The sequence below is a fragment of the Anomalospiza imberbis genome, chromosome 4 (assembly GCF_031753505.1).
Source record: "Anomalospiza imberbis isolate Cuckoo-Finch-1a 21T00152 chromosome 4, ASM3175350v1, whole genome shotgun sequence".
NCBI classification, from domain to species: domain Eukaryota; kingdom Metazoa; phylum Chordata; class Aves; order Passeriformes; family Viduidae; genus Anomalospiza; species Anomalospiza imberbis.
Genome location: NC_089684.1, coordinates 47427424 through 47439524, shown reverse-complemented (window position 1 = coordinate 47439524; position 12101 = coordinate 47427424). Strand labels below are relative to the sequence as shown.

At 39.2% G+C, this 12101-nt stretch overlaps 1 protein-coding gene across 3 annotated transcripts; it reads left to right on the top strand.

The window, feature by feature from the left end:
- The first annotated feature begins 1099 nt into the window (after window positions 1-1099).
- On the top strand, window positions 1100-11537 carry NIPAL1 (NIPA like domain containing 1). 3 transcript variants are annotated; one of them, XM_068188395.1, is made up of 6 exons: window positions 1100-1248; window positions 4597-4863; window positions 5938-5994; window positions 6458-6548; window positions 8362-8522; window positions 8660-11537. In XM_068188395.1, the coding sequence occupies exons 2-6, from the start codon at window positions 4689-4691 to the stop codon at window positions 9262-9264; spliced, it is 1089 nt and encodes a 362-aa protein (XP_068044496.1). In that variant the 5' UTR covers window positions 1100-1248; window positions 4597-4688; the 3' UTR covers window positions 9265-11537. The 3 variants fall into 3 exon arrangements, with proteins under 3 accessions (XP_068044496.1, XP_068044495.1, XP_068044494.1); XM_068188394.1 differs by lacking the exon at window positions 1100-1248 and adding an exon at window positions 3907-4267; XM_068188393.1 differs by lacking the exon at window positions 1100-1248 and having other exon boundaries at window positions 4293-4863.
- The last annotated feature ends 564 nt before the right edge of the window (window positions 11538-12101 follow it).

Below are 12101 nucleotides of genomic sequence, written 5' to 3'. Positions count from 1 at the left end.
TGGTACAACTTTTCAAAGTCAATTATGATTAGTTTTGGTACTGTGCTGCAAAGCCTGGTTACAGCTCTAATCTCAATCCTGCGTGTCCCTGAGGTGCTCAGTGGAGGTGTGTTAAATTCGCAATTTTGCCTCCAGTTAGAGAAATCCTTATGTATGCTAAAGGTCTGCAGTGTCCCAGGAAGTTTGCTGGGCAACATGTTTTATTAAGCCTTACATTTTGTAAATGTATTTCACTTAATCATATCAGAACCAAGACCTTAGTTGAAACTATTCATTGGGTAATAAAGATAATTATTTCTTGTAACAACCTGGAGCTGTTAAGCCACAGGGAGTCATCTCAGGGTATGCATCACCGGGCACTGCCCTTGTTCTAGGACGCTGCCATAGTTTGGCTGGGGGATCTCTCTGCTTGCCCACAGATCCACTGGCCAAAGCAAGCGCAGGCAGCTTGCCACAGACATAAGTGGTTGCACATCAAGACCGCTCATCTCTTCTCCCAGCTGCGAAGTGGAAGAAAATTTAATCTGTAGAAACTCCCAGGAGAGGCAAATGCTGCCAAAGTACTTCAGGAGAGCGTGCTCTTCTTTAGATTTAGTGTTCAGGTGGAGCCATAGAACTCCCCAGGTCTGGGACTTGATAACGATCTAGAAAGCCCACTGGGGGTCACTCCTGGAGCCCTGCGTGCCCTTTCCCCGCCCAGGCTGGGTCCAGAGAGGCGGCGGGGATGCCACCTCCGTCTCCACGGGAGAGCGGGCGCGCCCAGGTGCGCCGGGCCGCGCCCGGGCGGGCGGAGCCGCCGGCGCGGAGCCTCGCAGCCATGGGGCCCGGAGAGGCGCTGCCCGCCAGCCCGTCCTGCCGTGCGGGTCAGTGTCTGCGCGGCCGCGGGGGCCGGGGCACCGCGGGAGGGCGCGGGGGTGGCTCGGTCTGCGCGGAGGGTTCGCGGGGCTCGGGGCGCGGAGGGTTCGCGGGGCTCGGGGCGCGGCCGTGCGCCCCAGCAGCCCCCGATGCCCGGAGCCCCACGTAAGATTTTCCTCCGCCCTGGCGTCACCCAGTTGTTTCCCGAGGAGTGGCGTGTGTCCGGGGCCGGGGAGACTCCTGTGCTTCTCCCGCGGCTGCCTCGGGTTAAACATCTTTTCAGCTTTGCTTTGTGATTTTTGGTGAGTCTCCACTCCAGGTGTGCCAGGGAAGAATTCCTTGCGGCTTCTCGATACACCCACTTTTGGCCCCACGAGCTGTGCCCTGGCAAAGGTGGCCTTGGTATTTCCTGGGTGACCGAGAAAGACGTTTCATGTTTCTGCCGGGGGTGAGCTGAGTCGTGAGCTCATTAAAGATGGTTAAATTATTGTCTAATCAAAGCAATTAGTTTTCGAGATGACTTAGGACCAGTAACTTCAGTGGCAGGTTAAGAACCAAGTTGGCTGTCACTAACCAGGGCAAATCAGCCCTGGACTGCAGAATGACAGCAAGTTAGATGTGTTAGCACCAGGGTGGCTGGTCTACCCAATTCAGATAGAGAATATACAGGTGTCTGAGGGTAAAAAACGGGAAAAAAAATAGCTGAATCATAAAAAAAGTTTAGAAGTTACACCTGCAGCTGCCTTGGCTCAGACTGGTTTCCTGTTGCTGCCAGCCTTGAGTCAGAGCTGGGAGAGATTATTTCTGCAAGGAGGAGTTCTGCTGACAGGTTCGTGTTTGTTGACATTTGGAAGTAGGAGGTGAAACTTGCTTAGCTACAGAAACTCTGTGCTGAGCAAGCCAGGCAGCCTCAGTGGTTTGCCATCTTCCTCAGCCTTTCCAAGTGACCCTCAGACTGTCACAGGGGTAATAAAATAACGGTAATTCCTGGATGAGCCTCCTCTTCCCATCTCTCAGGTGGCTCTTTGATCAGTGCAGTTACGTGCCACTTTTCATGCAAGTGGAACAAATTACCTTTTTTTTCTTTAACTATGAGAAGCTGCTCAGCGCAATAAACAGAGATCATAAGCATTCAAAATTACTCTTCTCAGGGACAAATCCAATGCTTCTTTGTGAATATGAGCAAAGATTGTAATTCAGAAAGGAGAGAAACAACCTGTGGCAGTCACTGGGTGACTTAGTACAAATGGCATGATTACATTTTCCTTATTTGATGTCGTAATGTATGCTGAGGAATGAAAAACTTCAGAACACAGAAGAAGTAGCAATAGTGCCACATGAAATAAAATAAGCCTGCCATTCATCTCCAGCTAAATGAAAGTACACCAGTCACCAAAAAGGGGGAAGAAAATTGTTATTTTCTTCACTGTAGAAACTCAATGCACTGATAGAAAGCTGCCTTTACTGCTGCAGGGAGCTGAAGAACTGTACTTACCAGGAGTGTTTATCTTCATGTTTCCATTTAATTGAAGGTAAAGAATGTTATTTCTTCTCACACCATCCTGGTTTTTAGCATCAGCATAGGTACTGGGAGCTAAGGGATTTCAGTCATCTCTCCATTGTTTTTTTTCACAGAATAATTGAATAGTTTGGATTGGAAGGGACCTTTGAAGGCTATTTAAACCAACCCCCATGCCATGGGCAGGGGCATTTTTTTCTTGCCCTGGTATGTGTTTACTAAGAGAAAATGTATTTATGCTTAAAGGACTTTTCCGTAATTTTGTTTTGTGATTTATTCTTCACTAATTATGTCAAAACAAGTATATGCAAATTTTTCTTCTTCTAAGACTATGCTAATAGTTTGGGATTTTAAAATATTTTCAGGTGCAAATGCTAATTCTGTATTTTTACATTATCCGAATGTAATTTCTAGTAATGATAAGAGTATAGAATATTATCTATCCTACATACTATGCAATAGTAACTGCATGTTGATCTAAGTTCTCTAAGATTTTAATCTTCAGCTGTGGAATATGAACATACCTATCTAGTGGGAACATTTTTATTGAGTCTGACTTAGCAATACAAAACAACTCCTGTTATATGGAAACACTCTTGGCAAACAAGGAAATGTGTTTGCACAGCCTTCAAATAAAATTATAACTTCCTGTAGTATGTTTGTTGTATAGTATGAAATGAGAAAACAGGGAGCAGGTACTCACTCTTGTTCCTTACTTGTAAAGGGTGCAGTCTCCCAGAGCTAATACCAGCATTGCCAACTGCAAATATGATATTTTTATGACCTTACGTATTTTAACAATTCTTTGTTAAACTTTATTAAATTAATTATCCGAGTCTCCTTCTTGTTAATTGTTCAGCGAAGTACTTTTGATTTAACATTTTTATTTCCAGAGCTTGAGTGTGGCACAGAGGCACATCCTTTTCTACCAAGTCCCCAAGTGGCATTTCTTCTGTTGGGAAAGGGGAGAAGGAAAAAAAAAAAAAGAGAGAAAAAGGGAGTGTATTACTGATGCTGTCACTCTTCAGGATGAATTGTTCATGTGTTATTTTAATTACAGGGAAAACATGGAAAACAAAACTGTTGCATCCCCAGCTTCCTATGTATCACAGTGGACTGAGCTTTTGTACTTCTGCAAATTGTTTCATATTTTAACATGTCTTCACCATAAGCCTTCTTTTCAAAAAAGGTTGTTCTTAAAAGTTTTCCAGTCTAGATTCTGTAATCCACACTGGTTGCCTGATGCAGTCTGTGACAAACTGAGATGTCAGCCTAGACTGCCTAAGCCCTGTGGCAGCTTTGCTGCCTGACTCCTGCTTCCCCATGTGAAAAAGCAACTCTTTTTGTTCTTGGAAATGCAGTATCTCTTCTTCCTTTAGCAACAAATCTAGGCCGATAACATTACCATTCCCACAGACTGTCATCATAGCAATACTGATAATGCTTGGCTGGCTGAGTGTGAAGCTTTGGTCTCTGCTCGGGATCACCCAGCTCTCCAGCAGTGTTGCAGGGATGGCTGGGGGAACTATCCTCTGTGGCCTGTGATCTACCTCCACCCAGGGCTTTTTGAGGTTAGATTAAATTTGCTGTGAGGTGTAATGAGGCCTTCACCTGAAAATTTTGTGATTGGTTAAATAAGACTTTGCTCACACAGTATTCACTGAACAGTTTTCATAAAATGTCTTAGTGCCCATATGCAGTGAGAGTTTGCTCCATGTTTGATTTTCCTTCCTCTTTTTCAATTTTTTTTCCAATCTCAGCTACCAGTGTAAAAAAAGAAGCCTTGAATAGCAGCAGGCTTACTTTAACAGGCAAAGTCCAAAATCATGGGTTTGGCTATATGTTTGTGGTCTCTGCACAACAAAAAGGAGCCCTTTCATCTTGAGGTTTCAGGTTAGCTTTTAAGATTTTTTTTTTAGTTGAATTTTAAACTGAAGCTAATAATTTTTTTGTCCATTCCTTGGTATTTCCCTTAGTGCTTGTCTGAGCCAATGAAGTGCAAAATACGGATGTAAAATAATATAATCATCTATGAACTACAAGAGTGGGTAATGACCCAGGGCAGCATTGTGTACATTGTATGGGTTTTGTGTGTTATTTGCACAGTCAGAAATTACAGGTGCTCTGCAAAGACGTGAAAAGGAGTGAGCAGAGTGAGGACAGGGCTCTTCCAGAGCTGGGCCTGTGTTGTGAATCGTTTGTCTTTCTTTTTCTGCTCCCAGGTGCTGTGCTCTCTTTTTCTTGCTGTGACTCCTGCCAGGCATGGTGCCAGATCATCAACGTGTCTGAGTCACGCTCTCCTCTCCTCACCTCTATGGAGGGGACAGGCAATGAAACAAACTGGAGCATTTCCATGCCTTCTGGAAGCAAATACCACCTCTACATTGGCTTGGCTTTGGCTATAGGCTCCAGTATCTTTATTGGTTCTAGTTTCATACTGAAGAAGAAAGGACTTTTGAAACTGGCAGACAGAGGAGTCACCCGAGCTGGTAAGTGATGGTGCCCTCCTTGCTCCTGCTGGGGACACAGACACCTCTTATAACTTGACAAAATCTAGGTTCAAGTCACAGATCACATATTTAAAACTGCTTTAATGGTGGTCAGAAGTCCTGTCTTGGTGAGGGTGGGAGACATGGTATTATTTCCCTGTGTGTGATTACGGGGACTGGGATTTCAGAACTCGTAGGACTATGGGAGGTGCAGGGGGTATTAAATCTAGTGAGCTGGTGCTATTTCCTTTACTGAGAGCAATTTGTTACCCAAATAAAATTCTCCATTTGTCTTACCCTTCAAAATGCCCTTCTCCCTCTTTTTTCAATCTTTTTCCCCCTCATTTGAGATGGAAGGTCTTAAGCTGGTAACTAGGTTTAGTTTTTTGGTTTTGCTCTGCTTTTTTAAAGTGAGTGCAGTGAGTTGTAGAAATGACATTTATTACACAAGTTTCTACAGTTAGTACAACTATCCCTTCATCAAAGTCAACAGATGAACAGCTAGAAAAAGAACAGTTGCACTGTCATAATTTCTTTTGCATGGATTTAAATAGCATTAGCAGTTTTTATTTTGTTTGTTGTGTTTATTGCAAAATATTATTCCAGAGAATTTGGTTATTTGAAAAACTCTGGTACTGAATATTATATATACTTATGTTTTATGCAAAAAAAAAAAAAAAAATCATGTACACAGGGGCATTTTTCTTCCTAATTTCTTCCAACCTAAAATAAAAGGAGAGTCAAACTGCAGTTGACTGTATGAATATATTGGGTCTGTCCCGGAGGAGCATTTTGAAACATTTCTTAAACTCACCAACAATCTTTATAAACATTTTACTTTTGCTTGAAACTTCCCTTCTGTGTATATTTACTCAAATAACATTTTTTAGAAGTCCAAGTGACAAAGCAGTAGAGTGGTTAATAAAATGTCAGTCAAAATCAAATATTCTTCCTCTTGCACCCAGGTAACATGCTCTTTTGGTACTTTGTAAGTACAAACGTGAAGCTGTACTTTTTGTTTCTTACAATAAGGCGATCTGCTTATTCTAAGATAAGGTTATTTTTCTCTTTCAGGACAAGGTGGATATTCTTATTTGAAGGAATGGCTTTGGTGGGCTGGACTGCTATCAAGTAAGTCAGCTCTTTCCTCTCAGCCTATATGTAAATCTACAAAAAAGCAGATTGTTTTAAAGAGATTTATTATCTGATTTTTCATTCCCTTCACTTAAAAGAAATGTCCTTGCAATCACATTCATGAGAAGCTGTTCTCATATGCCATCTTTCAAATACTACATTTGGTCTTGAGAACTCTTTGCAGAGTAACCATCTTTTCTTTAATATCTGGTCAAATGCTGTGGAATTGCATCTGTCCAGTTTCTAGGAGTACTTAGGAGAAGAGCATTTAACTTTCTTCAGCATTTGTAACTTCCAGAAGAGGTTATGCAGCTAATTCTGAAATGAAAATGTGCATATATAGTGCAGAAAAAAAGATTTTTGTTTGTATTTGCTAACATAGTTGTCATATGAAATGTTTACAATAGTGTGCCTTTTAATATCCTCCTCCAAGCTGATCCAAATATTCTTTCTTCTGCAGTGGGATTAGGAGAAGCTGCAAACTTTGCTGCCTATGCCTTTGCACCTGCAACCTTAGTTACCCCCTTGGGTGCACTGAGTGTTCTCATAAGGTCAGTACCAATTGGGAGCAAGCCTTGGCAAATGAACCGCTCACTACATGAGGGCAAAAATACTGTCTTTGGCTGAAAGTAGAGATTTTTAATAAGAAAGCTGAAAAGCAATTTATGGGCAAAAATTGCTTTTTGTTGCTTGATGGAAAGATATTTTTCGTTATTTAGAACTGAGTTCTCTGGGTAGATAGAATCAAAAGTCTTGTTGCAAAGGCCTCTGAATGCCTTCCCAGTAGCTTTCCACCTAGATCACAAAGTAATTCTTATCAGCATAAACAAGGTATACTGCTGATAGAAAGTAATTAATCTATTCCTAGAGAACTGGAGCTTTTTAAAAAAACTGTTATCCTGTTCTTTGGCTGTGACTAAACTTTAAATAAAAATACAGCATTCCTTCACAGAATATTTTCAAAATAATTTCAATTTATAGGAGCATAATTTCATATTAAGACACACTTAGTAAACCTTTTGGTTTTGTTTTGTCTTTTTGAAATCTTTCTGGAAAGAAGGCAAAGAAAATCTAAGCTTTTTTCTGTATCCACAATTTAAATTTGTGGTTCTTTTGAAACATAAATATCCTTCACAGACTTATTGTTTCCTATGTATGAAGAAAAAATTATTTCCAAGTTCTTAAGCACATACAGTAATGTGGCTATCATAGCAGCAGAAAAGACATGGACCGTGCACACTAAAAATTTACAGGAAATAACATTTTAGCAAAATGAAATTATAGTATTTTAAATGTAAAACTCTGATTTTTAAGAACTGAGTATATTATATGAGACACTGTGTTTAAAACAACATGCACCACATATTAAAAACAAAACAAAAAAATAACCTGAACAAAAAACAAACAAACAAACAAACAAACAAACCCCTAGGAAGCTTGCAATAATCTACCTGCCCAAACTGCAGCTGTTCTATCATAGCAAAACGAATGTAACTGTGTCCCTGCAGTGGTGCTGGGGTCAGCGTCTTGGTAGATGCAGATTAACTGTCTGCCTGGCTGCTGCTGTGCAAAAACAGCCTGAGTTTTATTGCCCCCTTCTTTGATGGGGATAGCAATCATTCAAATTTTCATGAGACAGAGAGGTTGTTAGAACTTCATGTCAGTGAACTCATTACCCTTGTGTGAAAAAAAATATCTGTATTTTGATCCGTGGGTTGAATAACTATTTGTGAGTGTGTTCACACACCATTAAGCCTGTGTCTGTGCCCAAGGTTGTTCTCCAACAGGCTGATTATGCCCTGTGAGTGGTTTTATTTAGGCCGTATTATTGTCCTTAAGTTAAATAATCAACCCCGTGGAGATCCTGGGGTTGATCTCTGAAGGGGGAGACATGCCTTCTCTGTGTTTTGGGGGCAGTCCTGGCAAGCCAGGTAGAAAGTGTGCCTGGGTGGGAGAGCCTGGGGAGGGATGAGGAACAGTTTTCAAAACTCATGTGCATTGGTTGTAATGGCAAATGAAGTGCTTCAAACCATTTTTTGAAGAAAGAAACAGCTCTTGTGGTTAATCTACAGTGAGAGTGCATACCCTGACCCAGGCAATCAGGAATGAGAAGCTCCTTAGCAATTTGGACCCTTTTACAACCTGGAGGGAAGCAATGAAGGCTGCTAAACTCCCTAAAACCTCACCTTGCCTTTCTGGTCATGACCAACTTTCTTGGAAAAACTTCTTACAATTTGATTATTTCAGGCTGGTTTACCATATATCCAAATTCAAAAGAGGTTTTCTGTTATACTACACAGAGAGATTTTGAATGTCTTCTGTGACTGGTAGAGCTGAACATTTTATTTCTATTTTGCTGAACAGTGCTATATTGTCATCCTATTTTTTAAATGAGAAGCTGAATATTCATGGAAAGCTGGGCTGTGTACTGAGCATTTTGGGGTCAACAGTCATGGTTATTCATGCTCCAGAGGAGGAGGAGGTCACCTCACTAGACGAGATGGAAAGAAAGCTGCAAGATCCAGGTCCGTATGCGATTGCAGTGAACACATGCTGCACACATGGGGAAGTGTCTAGGACACTGAACAACTCTGAGCATGTTTGTGGGCATAGTCTGGTGTTCTATCTCATAAGCATTACTCTTCTTTCTTCTTTTTTACAGTGTTTGTTACATTTGCTGTTCTCCTAACAGTCGTTGCCCTTGTCCTGATCGTTGTTGTGGCTCCAAAGAGAGGTCAGACAAATATACTGATCTACATTTTAATTTGCTCACTCATCGGTGCCTTCTCTGTCTCGTCCGTGAAAGGCCTGGGCATTGCCATTAAACAAATGCTGCAGAGGAAGCCAGCCTATCGCCATCCATTGGTTTACATTTTGGTGGGCATCTTGGTGCTCTCAGTCAGCACTCAGATCAGCTATCTCAACAAAGCACTGGACGTGTTCAACACATCCCTTGTGACACCCATTTATTACGTGTGCTTCACTACGACAGTGGTGACATGCTCCATCATCTTGTTCAAGGAGTGGAGTAGTATGGAACTGGGTGATATCATTGGAACCCTGAGTGGATTCTGCAGCATCATTATTGGCATTTTCCTACTGCATGCTTTCAAAAACACTAACATCACCTGGAGTCAATTGATGTCCACTGTTGCTAAAGAACCATCACTTCCACAGTGTGAATTTGAAACCAGCCACACTTTGCTGGAGAGCATGGAAGACCCAGCTTTGGCATATGAGGAGGACAACGTTTTATTCAGTCAGTGAAACACTCAAGCAGTAAGTTCATCATCAAAGTATCAGGAATTGCAAACTCAGCCCACCCATTTTTACTAGAATGCTCTACTTTTCTGCAGTCCTATTGAAATTTGTCTGTGAGGCCTGTTAAGTGTGGACCACTCCTCTTTATGTCAGCTATTGGCAGTAATGAGTGAAAATGTTCAGTAATTAGCATGACAGAAACTTGGGGGTGATTATATGTTAGGCAATGAAAAACATGATCCTTTTTTTATGCAGCATCTCTTCTTGGGAAATTTTAGCAGAGAAGAATGGTCTTTGTAAGCCATGTTTAAAAAATGCAATTTTCTTTTAATGATAAAAGAAAATCCTTGCTGAAGTGGCAGGTACTCTGCTATTATCTTGGTGATGGCCTTAATATTTCTGGCTTTCTTTATATTTTTATAATTTATTGCCAAGTGAGCTTGCAGATACTCTACATGAAGGATATTCATTGGAGACATAATATGAAGAAAACAGTGTTTAACCCCTTTAGTTTTAATATAAAATTTTATGCAAGATTTTTTCTTTTTTGATGTTTTTAATGAACATTGATTAGATGTCACAAAAAAATTTTAGCAAATACAATTCTTAATACATCTCAGCTCTTCTACCCAAGGAATCCTGAATGGATTGTGAATCCCTGAATGTGCCTGTACTTTTTTATTTCTAAACTAAGACCAAGTTTAAGAAAAAGAAAATTCATTAGAGGCCTGAAAACAGTTGCTACTGGCTTAAAAAGTTACATGAGGTTATAGAATTAAGTATTCAAAGGTAGGAGAAAACCAGAACATGCAATGAAAAATTTCCACTTTGTTTTATATTTTGAGGATTAAGAAGGGGCTTTACTTATTTCCATACTTCTTCCTAATACATCTATTAATTAGAACCCATTTAAGCTTTTCAATTTTTTTTCCTCATTTTCTGGGAAAGTATTGTTCTTTATTAATATTAAAGCAGTCCTGTTAATTTTTATTCTTTTATAAATGCAAAATCCATTTTACAATCCATGCACTACTTCTAAAAATACTAGGTAGAGGATGGGCTGTAGGCAAGGGGTGAAAAACGTCAGAATGTCTTTTTTTTTAGTTTGGACTTTTCTAAAAAGGAGTATTCACCCCTATTAGATGTTTTACAATATGTTAACCTACCAGAGGCCTTGAAGATTGGTAACTGCACTGTAGTACTGTAGTTCCTCAGTTGTGGTCACTGATCTTCCTGTCACAAAAAAGCTTGCACAGCCCATGGTTTACTCATTACAATCCTCTTTGTTTTCCACTTTGTAAGTAACTTCAGCAATCACATGTGTGGTTGCTGACAAGCTCATCAGAAAGCAGCATTTCCAATCTTTGGATTTTTAAGTGTGAGTCCAGAAGTTTGCCAGAGGATGCCAGCACTTCAGCAGTTAAGAACTGGTTTTAATCAGCTGAAATTTATATGCCAAGCAGAACTTCCTCATGAAGCAGGCTATGTTTTCTAATGTTCAAAAGGTTTAGTAGAACAGGATGGTTTGGATGGATAGAAAATTGTTCTGCCAAAGAAAGGTCATCCTTTGCAAAAGGATATATTTCATATATTTGTATGGCATCACTGTTACCCAGCAAAAGGGACATTTTCACCAAAAATGTATTTGCCTTCAAAATATAATGACATTGTATACATTATCAGTTTGAGCTTGAGGGATGAAATTCATAGCAATTCTTTGATGTTAAAATGCTTGTGTTAAAAAAGCTTCAGAGAAGAAAATCTAACAGGATTTCATTACTTCTTAGTTAATGTAGAGAGTACTTTGGTTTTATTGACCAGATTCAAGCGTCAAAATATTTTTAGTTAAAAACAAGTAATACAAATAATAAAAAGACTAAAGATGGAGGGGGTTTTGTAGTTTGTTGTTTAAGAAAAACTTGAATTGCTTTTCACTCTGAGTTACACAATTCAAAGAATAACTGAAGAAAATACTGACTGTAAAAAAGGGAAAAAGAAATGCTTTCGCATAGTTTGTGGCCCCTTTATTTGCTTATAGAGTCATCACTGTGGTGTGACCAAATGAGTTTTTTGTAAGAAATAGCAACCAGTCCAGTTCTTGAATGGATGTGCATTGGCATTTTTTAAAGATATGTCATAATACTTTCTTTGAGAAGGGTGTGGACTCCTTATATACCAACTGCTGGCAATAATTAACTTATACAAAGCAAAATTCCTGTATTTTCTAACGGACCTGTGTATCTGCTGTTATACCTAAATAATAGTAATTTATACATCAATTATATATATATAATTTATATATTTTTATATATTTAGATATAAATATATAAAATATACATGAATAATGTATATATATAATATATTATTTGTACATAAATAATACTAATACTAAAAATAGCAACTAATAATAAAAGAATGTTATTTTCTAACAATGTCAAAAAACCAAAGGTAATGGTTATTTTCATGGTGTACAAGAAATCCATCTTCTTAGAAATTACTTAGTGATTAATTTTTTTTATAAAAACATTTGTTGTAAGAGATGCTATTTTTTTAATGTTTATATTTAGTTACTAGTTTGGAATAACTTTGATTTTTTAATTGAAATTATGCTAATATTTCTCTTGTAATAAATTATTCATGGTTATGTACTAAATTATCTGTGTTTTTTAAACAAGGGATAAAAAAGAGTATAATTCATATTTCTAAACTAGAGGAGAAAACCCAAAGCTAATGTATTAGGCATGTCTGTCTCACAACCAGTCTCAGTGGAGAGTATTTCAGTGAGTTGTCAGGTTTTCCAGGCAGTGAAATGAAGAACACTATATAAAGTAATTAGATGTGTT

Bases quoted from the DNA above. Each gene is read 5' to 3' on its own strand.
- NIPAL1 (XM_068188393.1), top strand. From the start codon at position 4,455: ATGGGTTTTGTGTGTTATTTGCACAGTCAGAAATTACAGGTGCTCTGC. The intron at 4,864-5,937 runs GTAAGTGATGGT...TTTCTCTTTCAG, and splicing joins CAGAGGAGTCACCCGAGCTG to GACAAGGTGGATATTCTTAT. The intron at 6,549-8,361 runs GTCAGTACCAAT...TTTGCTGAACAG, and splicing joins GCACTGAGTGTTCTCATAAG to TGCTATATTGTCATCCTATT.